Here is a 14,234-nt window from a genome sequence, read left to right on the forward strand (position 1 = left end):
GGTCTCCTGGATGGACGCTCAGAAGCGACTGGTGCTGCCGTACCTTGTAGCTTGTTAACACGTCCTCTGTGCACTCAGCCTTTCCCTACCCCCACCCTCACCCCATGCTTTTGGATGTGGCTGTTTGATGTGCCCTGAGTGAGTCTTGAATTTACATAGGGTAAGTTCACCAACTTTCTCCTTTGTAAATAGCTGCTCTGATCCTCTCCGATTTCATTTGGATTGTCCCCCACACAGAGTACATATCTGAGAGAGAAGAACTTCATGTTCTCCTAGCCAAACCCATTCAAATCAGCACTGTCTGGCATACACAGTGATTAAGTCATTGGAATTAGGGGCCTATGATTAGAAACTTGGATACCTATTTTTTTTAAATCTAAATGTCTGACTTCCTTGAAGGACGGAGGTTGCTTCTGGAGTCGTCATTGGATTGGGTACACTAGAGTGGGGTTTCATCCCTACCTTGCAGCAGGAGTGGAGTCCCATCTAAGGTGGCCAGGAGAATGCAGTTTCCATGACAGCAACAGAGCCTTTGTCTGCTCAGCATGCAGGGTCAGTAGCACCTGTTGTATATAGGTGACTGCTGGCACCCGATGTGATGTTTAAGTACCGACCCCAGGCCTCTTCCTGCAGGGGGCTATGGGAATGTACAGCAGTGCCAACTAGTGTTTAGTAAATTGACCCATCAGACACATGATTCCCTGTTGGGGGGCCCCACTTGGCAAAACCATGGGGTTATTGACTATGAATGACTGGTTGTTTTCTGCCCATAACTTTCTAGGGGGTCACTGCTATGTCTCTAATAAGAACAGCTGTGGGGTTCTTTCCATAGCCTTTTGGTGGTGTGCCTTACACTTATTTGGCACACATATAGCTGTAGATGTTTAGGAAGAGGATTTCTGCTTAGGTTATTTAATTCTGATGTATAGAAATAATATTAGGATGTTTTATATTATTCAGACTGGAATAGGAAGGATTCTCAGTCATAAAGACAGTCTTTTACATAGACAGCTAACTTTGGACTTCAGAGAAGATTTAAAACAGACTAGCTGTCCCTGCAGAAAATACATAAAGATTAATTCCCAAGTGTTGTTTATTGCTAAATCAAGGCCAGACTGTTTACATTGAGATATAGCTCCCTACAGTACTTCTCTTTCTGCACATACCCTGACTGCTCAAGATTCAGCAAATTGTTTACTGTCTGGGATCCCTCACCAACTGAGAGCTACGTGCTTGCGTCAGTGTGACATCACTAGCCTAAGAGAAACTATGTGACTTATATTGTGTTATGAGAATGAGTAGGGTCCTGAAAACGTCACTTGTAATTGTCCTGAGTTTGGCTGGGAGAGAGCAGCTGTGGTATGGAGAGAGATGGCTGTGTAGAGCTGTGTGAGAGCTGCTGCAGAATGTGACTCTGTGTGTGTGTGTGTGTGTGTGTGTGTGTGTGTGTGTGTGTGTGTATGCTGAGTGAGAGATGAGGGCAGTGGCAATATGAAGGAGGAAGCTATGCAGAATGTGAGTGAAGTGTGTGTGTGTGCTGAGTGAGAGATGAAGAAGAGGAGTTAGGGGAGGTGAGAGAAATGTGAGAGAATGAATAGGAGAATGATATGAAGGAGCGGTGTAAGAGCTGGGCAGAGGGTAGGAGTGAACGTGTGAGCGTGTGTAGGTGTGTGTGCTGAGTGATGGATGTAGCTGAATGGGCAGAGAGAAAACGCAACACATAATTGTTCAAAGCTGGGCAGAGAAGAAGAAGAATGAGAATAAGATGAGAGAGTGAATAAATGTGAGAATGAGTGAGTAGAGAGTGAATACATGATGCAATGATATGTGAAGGGATGTAACAGAACAGAGAGAAGAAATACGTAGATATAACTGTGCAAAAGAGGTAGATGGCTGTGGGGGGAGTTTATGGAGAGTGCAACAAAGTGGAATGTAACTTGGCTGTATGGAGAATGTAACAATGTGGAATGTATTTATGTAGACAGAAAGATTTTCAGAGAAAGAGATTTTTCTAGATGAAGTAAAAGAGTAAGTTACCATCAGAAAGCATGTGTGTTTCCTTATTTTACCCGCTGTCCAATCCAGTGGTACAGCATTCATACTTCCCATAAAGATTTACAGCACGCTTTGCCTCGCAGGAACACAGCCCTGGCACTTGCTGTGTTCTGGGCAGTGAGGAGCTGAGTTCAGATCCCCCCAGGAAGCAAACAATAAGGTTTCCACAAGCTCCTGTGATTGCCTTATTGTCATTGCAACAACCTGGCTCTGAGATGGTATTGTGGGGACTCTTTTTCTGAGGAAATGCAAAGCAGACATGTGTGTGGATGTCAGCTTCCCCTTAGCTGCACAGATGGAGCGCCCCCTTCAGTTGACTGGAGGGGTCACTGCTGGAGACCACAAAGACCGTGGAGCAATGGCAGAAGCTTACAACTGACTGAAGTGCAGGATAGCATGGCCAGGATCTCAGGCAAGGCTCCAGTGACCCTCCCACTGTCTTCTTCTAGGAGAGAATATCATGTCAACAGGCCTGATCTTGAGGGTCTCTTCCCAGTTGTCAAAAGATGCTTTTGTAGAAGGAGGGAGGGAGGGAGAGAGAGGTGGAGGGAGGGAAGGAGAGAGGGGGGGAGGGAGAGGGAGAGGGAGAGGGAGAGGGAGAAGGAGAGGGAGAGGGAGAGGGAGAGGGAGAGGGAGAGGGAGAGGGAGAGGGAGAGGGAGAGGGAGAGGGAGAGGGAGAGGGAGAGGGAGAGAGAGAGAGAGAGAGAGAGAGAGAGAGAGAGAGAGAGAGAGAGAGAGAGAGAGAGAGAGATCCATGGTAAATGTACATTAGCAACCCCGGCAGCCTCCTGACACCTTCCCTTGAGTCCTCTGAGCCAGGCTCTCAGACTTGGAGGCTATGGAGTATCCATCTTCCCACTGCCAGGCTTCCTGCTCAAGACCCTTCTCACTAGAGAAAGCCACTCTCAGGGCTGCCAGGACCCCTAGTGCTGGGGTTGGTCTGACAAGGGCAGGGAGGCTGTCAGGTGGTTCTAGCCCGCTTGGTTGAGAGAACATCTTGCCTTCCACAAAGGCTGTTTGCAATCCCTGCTGCCGCCCACAGAGCCTGCCCTATGAGCTGCGTGCCATTCTTTGGGTTGTTTGTTTGACTTTTAAACCTAGTATGGTCAAAGTACCTTCAGGGACATCTGACCTTGCCACCTCTGGGGTGAGGCCCATTATTCCGGCTGACATGGAATGCCCAGCTTATCTGTTCCCTGGCTTCCCACTCATACACCCGTGGGAGGCTGGTAACCTGTTTTTATCTCTCCCAGCCTGGCCTGTCTCTCTGTCCAGTGTTCCACAATGCTGCACTGTGAGGAAGAGGGACTATGGCTCTTTTGATTCATTCATTCATTCATTCATTCATTCATCCATCCATCCATCCACCTATCTATCTATCTATCTATCTATCTATCTATCTATCTATCTATCTATCTATTTTGTCAGAAGGTTTCCATGACAACAGGAGCCGTAGCTTCTAGTGAAGCTGTGGCTGTGTCTTCTCTAGTCTCCCTAGCTTTCCTCAGATGTCTGGTCCAGCTGTCTTAGCTCCTGACTTTGCATATGTCCCAGCTGTGCCCTTTCTTCAGCATGGAGCCTCAGCTACACTTAAGGAGAGCAGCCACATGAGGTGACTACTGGCAAGACCAGAGTCACAGCACTCTCATGGCTACTCACCACTCTGCTCCTCTTGTGCTTGGCAGTTCATTCCCACTCTGCAAGCTCCCAAGCTCCTTCCTCAGGAACTGCTGCTCCACAGAGCCTGCTCCAGAGCCTGTGATCTAACCCAGTGCCGCGTGCCTGCGTAAGCACGGGGCAAGGTTCGATTTCAGGACGGTGCTTGCTCAACTCACTGTTTCTGTCAAGCAGAACACAGAACTTCCTTCCCCTCAATACTGAGAATTCTCAGGTGCCAAATGCAGGCGTGCAGGCAGCCTGTTGCAGAAGGCTTCTCTTCCTTGACTCTGCAGGGAAGGCTCTGCTCGCAGAGGATGGGCCTTCTGTGGTGAGGCCAGGGCTCTCTCCTCTCTGTGTCCAGACTTGGCAACTTCTATCCCTCTCTGGAGGAAGATGCATCTGGTTAGGATGTGACTCTGGCATTGTCAAAAGAACAAAGGGGCCTGTGAGAGGGCTCAGCAGGTAGAGGTGTCTGCTGTGTAAGCCCAGAGACCCGAGTTTGATCCCTGGAACTCTCATAAAAGGGGAGAGATAACTTGACTCCACAGAGTTGTCCTCTGACTCCCCTAATTAATTATTAATAAATCAATCAATCAATTAATTAATTAATTAATTAAAAACTAAGAAGTGTGGATAGCCAGGTGAGCTTCCCATACCTCATATCTCCCTTTTCACTCAAAGACCCAGGATAAGTTCTAGGCTCTCCTGAGGGTGCAAGAGTCACCCCACCCCTGAGGCTGAGTTGTTGAACTGTTCCCCAAGTGCTTATTATGAGCTGATGGGACAGCTATCAAGCCCACAATGGAAGCTCCTTCACAGCTCATTCCCCCCCCCCCCCCCCGACCAAACCCCGATGCCAGAGGCAGGTGTCAGGAGCCAAAGGGTAGCCAATGTGTGCTCACAGTGGGGACATGCTGTGTGTTCTAAGAGAAAGAGATGTGGCAGGTGCCAGGAAAGACATGGCTCCAATCTTGGGGCACGGGTTGGGGCCTGACTGGTGTCTGAGTTGGCAGCTTCTTGGTTTTTGTGTCCCCTTTGTCTGATAAGAAAAGCCCTCCTTGGGGGAGTGGAGACGTGAGCAATGGGAAAAACATCAGCGAGACGCACTTCTCGCCTTATCCTGGTGTTCATGCACTGGACCCTAGCTGCTGGCCCAGGGCTGCACTTGACCTACCCCCATTACACAGATCTCATCTGTTGTACTAGATGTACTGTCCTTAGGGTCCCACATGTGACATCTCAGGGGTTCCAGTCTCACAAACTCCAGTGGGGCTGGAACCTGGAGGCCCTGGGCAGTCTCTCACCCTCATTTGATGGCGTCTGACCTATGAGAACTAGCTCTCTCCAGGGACACATGCCCACCGTTCCTCACAGTGACACTGAGAATGTTCTCACGTGGCTCAGGATGTTCGTTGCCCTTGTTCTAGTGTGATCCTTTATTTCTGAGGTGGGAGTCAGCCAGCTGAAGCCCAGAAAAGGTGGGTTTATAATTCATGAAGCACATGGAAGGCCAGGTGAAAACCAGATTCTCTCAAGGTCTTTCCTAGGAAAACCTCTACTCATTGTGCAAACCCAAAGAGGCAAACTAGATTCCCCTGGGAGGGTAGAGGGGTGTTGTCCTAGAGGAGACTGGCTCACTTCCGGTGAGGAATCTGTGCTGTGCCCGTGGTCCTGTTCATTAATCATTAGTTGATCTGGAGGCAGCGGGTGGGGAGCAGAGGGCTTTTTCTTCCTGAGTGCCCCAAGCCACTCTGCAGCTCAGATAGCCACCCAAGGCCACTCCAGGACGGACTGTGTCTCGTGAGTAACCCAGGGATAAGGGGAACAATGTCAAAAGAGGGTGACTTGCCATGCTGGTTTGCCCCAGACCGAAAGCTCTTCCTAGGTCACTGGACTTCAGAGCTAAAGCCGGGGCAGTCTGGGGCCAACTGGACAGCTGGTCACCCTCCCTACATGCTAGAAATGCCGAGACTGGACGGAAACCCTGGTGTACCTGTGTCCAATGCCCCTGCTCCCCTGCTAGGCTGCTGGTACTCAAGCCCCTAAAATTTCCACACAGCTAACTCAGGACAAAGATCAGCCAAATCTTGGTCTTCCGAAGCTCCCAGGGCAGGTGCTGTTGACATACCAGAGGGCATTCTGGGTAATTCACTTAAAGCCACAGAAAAGTACATGGTCCTGGTGCTGGGATTTGGAAGCTATGTAGGGAAGGGAGAGTCTAGGAAGCCAGATGTGTTATTGAATCCTCCCTCCCATGATGAAAAGCCAGGTAGAGAGAGCTACTGTTACGGTTGTGTCCAAGGTCAGCGAAGTACAGTTCAAGGGTCAAGTGTGGCCCACTCTCCAAGGGAAGAATGCAAGATGCAGAATGCCAAGATGAAAGTTATGATTTGAAAACTGAAGTTAAATATAACTGTAGGAATGATCATTGAGCCATGTCGCTGAGTGTGGTGACCCAAGACTGTAATCCCTGCTACTCAGGAGACTGCCCTAGACAACTTAGTGAGATAGTATCTCAAAACAAAAAAAGGAGGAAGTCAGGCAGGTCTTTTACTACACCCATCACCCCGTGTTCTCACACTGTACTAACAAATGTACCGTGGAGGGGAGGGGGGCTGGAGAGATGTCTCAAAAGTCAAGAGCACTCACTGCTCTTGCATAGGACCTGGGTTCTGTTCCCAGCACCCACGTCAGACAACCCACCTGTAATTCTAGTTCTGGCTGATTCAGCACCCTTTTGTCTCTTATGTGTGCACAAGCTCGTGTGAAAAAATGGCTAGGGATACTAGACTTAAAACGTAATGGTATGACATTTGCCTAGGGTACATGAAGCCCAAAGGTCAATTCCTAGTACAAGAGGAGAAAAAACAGGTAGGCAGTGTATTGTGACACCCTAAGGTTATTTGAACTCCAGACCACAGAGCCCATATGTAGAGTTTTGCCAAAAATGCTTGCCTTGCCCACCGTTGCTTCCCAGTGTCCAGGGCAGAGTGAATCATGGCTGAAGAGACTGGTTTGCACAGCCATGGAGGACACGATCTAGCCCTTGGTGAGAAGTTTCTCAACCCTAGTCTGAGGGAGAGACATGGAGGCAAAAACAAGGATTCTTGTGTGTAGGAGATGAGTGGTCCAAAGAGAAACTCTCAGGACATACTGTGGGAAGTGTGTATATGGGGGAGAGGGCGGGGAGGGGACAGAAGGCCAGAGAGATGAGCAGGGTGCTCAGAGGGCTTTTGGCCAAGAACCTAACAGTGGGAGGATCATCGGATGGAACAAGGGTAGATTCAGTGTAGAAAACAGAATAGCCTGTTTGGGGCAGGTCAAGTCCATTGTAAGAAGGGAATGATCTCACCATTGTAACTGCAGGCAAAGTCACTGACATCGCTTTCCTCTTCCGGATGGGACGTGAGAGGAAGACAGCCCTTCCTTCCTATCTCCACCTGGGAGAGAGCACAACGAAGTGAAGGACAGTGGCCTGTAGACTGGCAGCACAGGGACAGTGGCAAAGGTGGTGTTCACACCTTCACTGTCCTTTCCCAGGATGACTGAGATAGTCCCCGGGAAAGAGCAGGGTGGAGGAGCCAGTGCCTGGCCGAGAGGAAGTCTACCTCTGGCTGGACTTTTGCAAGTTGGGTTTGGATCCTTTCTTTCCTCCTGAATCTAGGCAAGCTCACAGAGAGGGTAAATAAAATGAGATGGGCATTAAAAAAAAAAGGACAAAATTTATAGAATTGTATTACTATAGAACATACTAATTCATAGAGACAGACAGATTAGACGCTATCTCAAGATGGAGAAGAAAGGAATGTAGAGCAATGATTTCCTAAGTACAGATTCTCTGTTTTGTGTAATGGAAAAGTCCCACAAATTGACAGTAGTATCAGGACATAATCTCATGAATGTACTAAATCAATACAATTAATGTAATTAATGAATATCATAAATATAATTATTGATTGAATACTGTGAATATAATCAATGAATACCACAAATGTAATTAATATCATGAGTGTAAGTAATGAATATCATGGGTGTAATAAATAAATAAATAAATAAAATGAGATGGAGGCATAGGCATGTGATCCATGAATCTAAAGCTGTGGCACCAAATGGTAGCGTTGTCACCCCACAAGTGGCGGGTGCTGGCATTCACTTGCCTTCCACTGACAGTACTGAGCACAAGCCTCTATCCCATAAACATGGCGAAAAAGGCAAGCAGAGGGGTTTTATTAGGAAATAGGAGTGGTGGGGCTAGCTCCTGGACACTCTGGAGACATTTAGGCATCTTCTTATTGGAAAGATCTGTTGTCGCATGTAGAAGGGATCATATGTTGCATGTTCAAAGATGCCTCACAGGAAAATCTTTGGATTTTGATTTGGAAAAATCACAGAATTGAGCTCCCATGTGAGGTTAATTCTAGGTCAGTAGAAGAGGGAATGGACAGCTCTGACTAGCTTAAACCAGTCCCTTGATGGTTTCCAAAGGAGAAATTAGCAAACAAAGAGCAATTTAAATGGATATTTACATGTACAGTGATGTAATGTCATCTACAGGGCCATCTCCCCCTCCCAAGCATAGGTGTTAGCCCCTAAAACTCCCTACCTAATGATTGACAAGCATAGGTGTTAGCCCCTAAAACTCCCTACCTAAGGATTGACTCTCCCCACCCCTGAGGCTGTGGCTGCCACTGTCAGCTCGGCAGGGTCCTGTCTGTTGCTGGAATGTCTGTGGGGGTGGGGTGTCATTTTCTCTGCAGATCTGAGAGCTCCGGTATGCATCGCACTCAGCACCTGCCCCTTCTTCTGATTGGACTCCTGCTGCTTCCTCACAGCCAGCCAGTCCAAGCATCGGAGGACACATCTAACCAAACCTATATAGAGTTCTCACCCAACCAAACCTATACAGAGTTCTCACAGTCGAACATCTCCAGCTACCAGATTGCCTCCGGCAATGCCGACTTTGCCTTCCGCCTCTACCACCTGATAGCATCCCAAAACTCTAGGCAGAACATTTTCTTCTCCCCACTCAGCATCTCCTTCGCCTTGGCCATGCTGTCCACAGGGGCTGGTGGGGACACCCAGACTCAGATCCTTGAAGGCCTGGGCTTTAACCTCACGAAGCTGTCATTGCCCGAAATCCATGAGGGCTTCAGGTTGGTGCAGCACAGGCTAAGTCGTCCATCCCCCGAGCTGAGCATCAAGGTAGGCAATGTGCTGATCCTGAGCCAGGACCTGCAGCTCCTCTCCGACTTTATCAGTGCCACCAAAGCCTCCTATGACAGCAAAATCTTACTCAGTAACTTCAGAGACACAGAGGCTACGACCCGGCTCATCAACAACTATGTCAAGGAGAAAACTCATGGAAAGATCAGGGATTTGGTCAGTGGCCTGAGCCCTGACGAAAGGATGGTTCTGGTGAATTACATCTTCTTCCAAGGTGAGCTCAACAAGGTGCCAGCGTACGCTTCTGCTCGGAGATGGGCGAGGGTGGGAAGCAGCACCCAGGCACCCCCAGCTCTTTCCATGGTCTCATCTTCTTGTGGAGACCTCCAGAGCTCAATGGAGCTCAGTCCACTTTTCAAACTCAGCTTTTCGTGTTTATTTTGAAGGGAGGAGTGCATGCCACAACACACACGTGGAAGTCAGAGAACGTCTTACGGGAGTGGTTCTCTCCTTTCGTCGTGTGTGTCCCAAGATCACACTCAAGTCATGAGACTTGGTGGTTGTGCCTCTACCCCATAAGCGATCTCCATGGCTCCAAATCTCAAATTCCCAGACAATAACCCAGGCAAATTAGCCACCATGCCTGTGTGTCACAGTGACATCACTGATCACTCAAAAACAACTTCCTTTTAAAGATTCATTTTATTGGATTTTTGTTGTTGTTGTTGTTGCTACTGCTGCTGCTGCTGTTTGCTCGTTTAGTTGTATGTCTGTCTGTGGGTTTGTGCATGTAAGTACAGATGCTGGCCATAGCCAGAGGCATCAGATCACTTGGAGCTGGAGTTACATCTGGTTGTGAGCCACCAAGTAGGTGCTGGGAGTCAAACTCCAGTCCTCTGGAAAAGCAGCAGGTGCTCTTAAGTGCTGTTCCATCTCTCTAGTCCAGGGGTTCTCAACCTTCCTAATGCTGCGACCCTTTAATACAATTCCTCATGTGGTGACCCCCAACCATACCATTATTTTTGTTGCTACTTTATAACTATAATTTTGTTACTATTACGAATCATCACGTAAATATTTTTGGACATAGGAGTTTGCCAAGGAGGTTGTGACCCACAGGCTGAGAACCACTCTCCTAGATTATTCTCAGTTGAATCAAGCTGCTGATTGAGATCAACCATTCCTCCTAGATGGCTTGAATGGAGCACAGTAACAATGAGGAAGGGGCTTCAGTGGCTATATCATGGCTCTAGGCTGCAGGTGGCACTCCCTGAAGGAAGATTCGGCTACTCTGTCTCCCTTATATCCTCAGGTCTGTGGAAGAAACCCTTTCCATCCTCAAAAGGCTTTGTCGGTGACTTCTACGTAGATGAGAACACTGTCGTGAAGGTGCCCATGATGCTGCAAGATGATCAGCAGCACTGGTATCTTGATGACAGACATGTGCCCTGCACGGTGCTGCGGATGGATTACAAAAATGATGCTGTGGCCTTTTTCATCCTTCCTCAAAAGGGCAAGATGAAGGAGGTGGAGCAGGTGCTATCCCCAGACATGCTAACAAGGTGGAACCACTTGCTTCAGAAGAGGTAATCAGGGTGCCACGTGGAGTTCAAGCTACAGGGCCACTTGCAAATGGGCCCGTCCCATGAAACTCAGTGGCCAGAAACTACAGTGACCACTACTCTGTGAAACCATTGCCCTATCTTCGAGACTTCCTTGGATCTTAGACAGCAGATTCTCCCATCGTGCTTAGTACAGGGTCCCACTCTCATCGGAGAAAACCACTTTAGAGTTAGGGGTGTTGAGTTCTTTTCGTTGCACAGGCCTTGGGTAGAGCGGCTTTGCCTCTGAGGGTCAATCCTTGTGCAGTGAATATGAGAACTGCTGCCTAAGCTGATGAAGAAGGGTTAAGAAAATTCTATTAAGAAAATCCACCCAATTCCATACACAGAGAGAAAGAGAGGGGAGCGTGCGAGGAAGAGAAACTACTGTGCCCCCTCATGCCCCTTCAGGTACCTTTACAGAAAGGTTTTGTTGCATTTCCCCTGCTTCTCCATTTCAAATCCTTATGCATTTGGATGAGATTTTGCCTGACCTGGGCTTCCAGGACCAGTTCACCCAGCACTCTCACAGAGGTGCTTCTGGTAGCCAAACTCAGGTGAAACGAAGACAATCCTTTCCTTCTAATGAAGGCTCAGATCAGCTGCGGCCACAGCTGCTCCGAGCAAGGCAGCCCTTCCTCCCACTGAAGCTCGGAGTGGAAGCGTTTCTAATCATGGAGAAGAAAAAGAGCAGCCCGAGGCTTCATTCAGACAGGAGTTCACATCAGCTGAGACAGAATCAACCCATAGAAATCAGTCAGTCACGGCAGAGGGGACCCAAAAGGGGACCTCCGAAGAGGCAAAGGCAGTCTGCCACATGAAGTGGCTGGCACCTGTCTTCCAGGGTACCTGTACACCTCCATAATATAGCTTCTAGGGAAGATGAGTGTCCAAAGGCAATAACTACCCCCAGATAAACTACAGTCGACTCAGGAATGCACAGAGGAAAATCAGTTGTCCCCTGAGAAGGAGCCCCTTAATTGGTTGTCCAATACCAAGTGGTCAGCCCTGAAATCATATACATACAAGAAACACTAAGTGGAGGAGTTAGAGAAAGGGAAAAGGTTAGGTGAAATGGTGTAATTATATTTCAATAAAAAAATCATTCCCCCTAGGTAGCTAAGTAGACATCTGGGGCTTGTCGCCACTGTAAGCACCTAGCTGAGGTGTTACCTGCCTCATGGGTGCTTCTGGAAGCCAAACTCAAGTGGAATAGAGTCATTTTCTTCTGAAGAAGGCTCAGAGAAATCAGGGCCCAGCTGCTTCAGGAAGCTAATGTCTTGAGCTGGAGAGATGGCTCAGACAATAGAGAACCTGAGTCTGAATCCCAGAACTCACAATTTTAAAGAGCCAGGTGTGGTGGCAGGCACCTGTAGTCCCAGGAGACAGGTGGGTCCCTGGGGTTTGAGCACCAGCCAGCCTAACTGACCGGCAAGTTCCAAGACAATGAGAGACCCTGTCCCAGTGACCTGAGGTTTGTCCTGTGCCTGCCACACACGTGCACATGCAGCACACACACACACACACACACACAGAGAGAGAGAGAGAGAGAGAGAGAGAGAGAGAGAGAGAGAGAGAGAGAGAGAGAGAGAGAGAGAGAGAGAAAGAAAGAGAGAGAGGAAGAGAGAGGAAAAGAGAGAGAGAATCTAACATGCTTCCTTGTCTGTCCCTTCAGATACTTTTACAGAAAGCTCTCACTGCAGTTCCCCAAATTCTCCATTTCAAATTCCTACGCATTGGATGAGATTTTGCCTGGCCTGGGCTTCCAGGACCTCTTCACCCATCATGCTGACTTCTCTCATATCAACCAAGATGAGAAATTGCAGTTATCCAAAGTAAGTAATAAAGGATCATTGACCCTATAGACCTCTGTGGGAGACTTCTGCCCCCAAGAAGGAGGTGGGCAATGGGCATGGTCTCTGGGAGCCTGAGTGTGCTCAGTCTTCCAAAGGTATGAGCATCTACACAGCGGCACACAAGCTGCTGGACACAGTCTCAGTGTGGAAATGATATGACAATGGCCAGCTCATGCCCTCAGACGCCCCTGAGTCAGGCCAAGGGTCTGGCACTTGGGTATGTCAGAGCCACAAAGCGTGAGGACTGTACTATAGGAACAGCAAAGGGAGGAGACTGAAGCCTGTATCTGTGTGTTTTTATAGGAGAGCCAGAGATGAATTACTTTAAACGTGGGGAGTAGACATATTAATGGGTACACTCTAGGAGAGGAGTCCGAATTTCTGTCTTGCTCCTCACCTTGGGATATTGCCTGATCTTTGCTTTAATTATCCTTGTCTCTAAAGTGGTCATAATGCCACTGACCTCCTAGGAGGTGACATACATACATAGGGACACCGAGGGGCTCAGGAGTGACAACTGTCACTACTGTGCATTTGGAGAGGCTGTGAAGCCTGTGTTTTCTCTCTTAGGTTTTCCATAAGGCTGTCCTGGATGTGAATGAAGTTGGAACGGAGGCTGCAGCATCCACTGGTATCTCGGCCATGTTTTTCTCTGCTAAGCCCAAGAAACGGGTCCTTGTATTCAACCAGCCATTCTTTGCAGTGATCTATTCCACCAGCACCCAAAATATCCTCTTCATGGGGAAGGTGTTCAACCCCACAGCATAGCTGTCCCAGGACTAGCTGGTCTCTTACCAGCATGAGGATGTGGCTCTCCCGGGAGGGCTGGGTATGAATAGCTCTGCAACTGTGACTGAGGGCAGGGAGGGGTCCCTGACTCCAGAGAGGAGCCAGTGGTACAGGAAGAGGTAGGGCAAGATGGGCTGGAAAGTGAGAGGCCCTCTTAGGAGGGTAACACTGATTAAACCAAATGACAGCTCTGAGACCCTAGTGTGTGTGAATGGTACCTCACATGTAACAGACACTTACATCTCCTTTGCCTGTCCCTCCAGGCCTTACCCTGTTAGCAAACCTGGTCCCAGACATGGAGTATGAGGTGCTCAAGCCCCATATGGCTGCCCAGGTACATAGAGAAGGGAAGTCAGTTGGCTGAGTGGAGTTAGTGTTTTGTTTTGTTTTGTTTTTCCCCAGAAGGGGGACTGAAAATGCTTTGGTAAGAGGACTCTCACCAGAAGCAGCATGAGCTGCTTGGACACTGGCCTGGGGTCTCTGTTACCTTTGCCCCATGGTGACCACGCCTACCAGAAGCAGCTTGAGGAAGGATGGATTTATGCTGGCGTGTTGCTTCAGAGGTCTTCTGTCCATGGCGGCAGGGAAGGCCTGGCCACAATCTCAGTTCATGGTGGTGAGGGAGGGGGTAGAGGGAGAAGGTTGTTCACATCATGGTGGACCAGAAAGCCAACAGTGAAGCCAGAACCAATTTTCAAAAGCTCACCCTCAGAGACCCACTTCAACAAACAAGCCCCAACGGTTAGACATTCCACAGCCTCCTAAAACAGTACCACCAGCTTGGAAATGTGTTCAAAACATAGTCTGTGGGGATGTTTCAGATTCTTACCATATATCTAGTGAGGAAGGCTCAGAGGGACGTGCTGCCTATGGTCTGAGACATGACTAGTGCCACTCACAGCATAGACAGCTGTGGCCAGCAGCATGCTGCAGGAACATGAGCCGGGAGCCAGGAACAGCATTGTTAATATATTGGCCATGCTGCTGATGTGGTCTGGGACTTCAAGAAAGTGCCCTCCCTTCTTGGGGCTCAATTTCTCCACCTGAGTAATATGTTATGCTGCTCTCCCCTTGATCTGGCTCAGATCATTTCAGAAGCAGAGTGAGTTCT

General features: G+C 48.6%; 1 protein-coding gene across 1 annotated transcript; it reads left to right on the forward strand.

Annotated features, from left to right (window-relative positions):
* Nucleotides 1–8,487: 8,487 nt before the first annotated feature.
* Serpina4 (serpin family A member 4) lies at nucleotides 8,488–13,102 on the forward strand. Its single transcript, XM_052738211.1, has 4 exons — nucleotides 8,488–9,151; nucleotides 10,190–10,463; nucleotides 12,154–12,313; nucleotides 12,905–13,102. The coding sequence occupies exons 1-4, from the start codon at nucleotides 8,488–8,490 to the stop codon at nucleotides 13,100–13,102; spliced, it is 1,296 nt and encodes a 431-aa protein (XP_052594171.1).
* Nucleotides 13,103–14,234: the final 1,132 nt, after the last annotated feature.

The sequence above is a fragment of the Peromyscus californicus genome, unplaced genomic scaffold, assembly GCF_007827085.1.
Source record: "Peromyscus californicus insignis strain IS unplaced genomic scaffold, ASM782708v3 Scaffold_15__1_contigs__length_86483966, whole genome shotgun sequence".
NCBI lineage: Eukaryota > Metazoa > Chordata > Mammalia > Rodentia > Cricetidae > Peromyscus > Peromyscus californicus.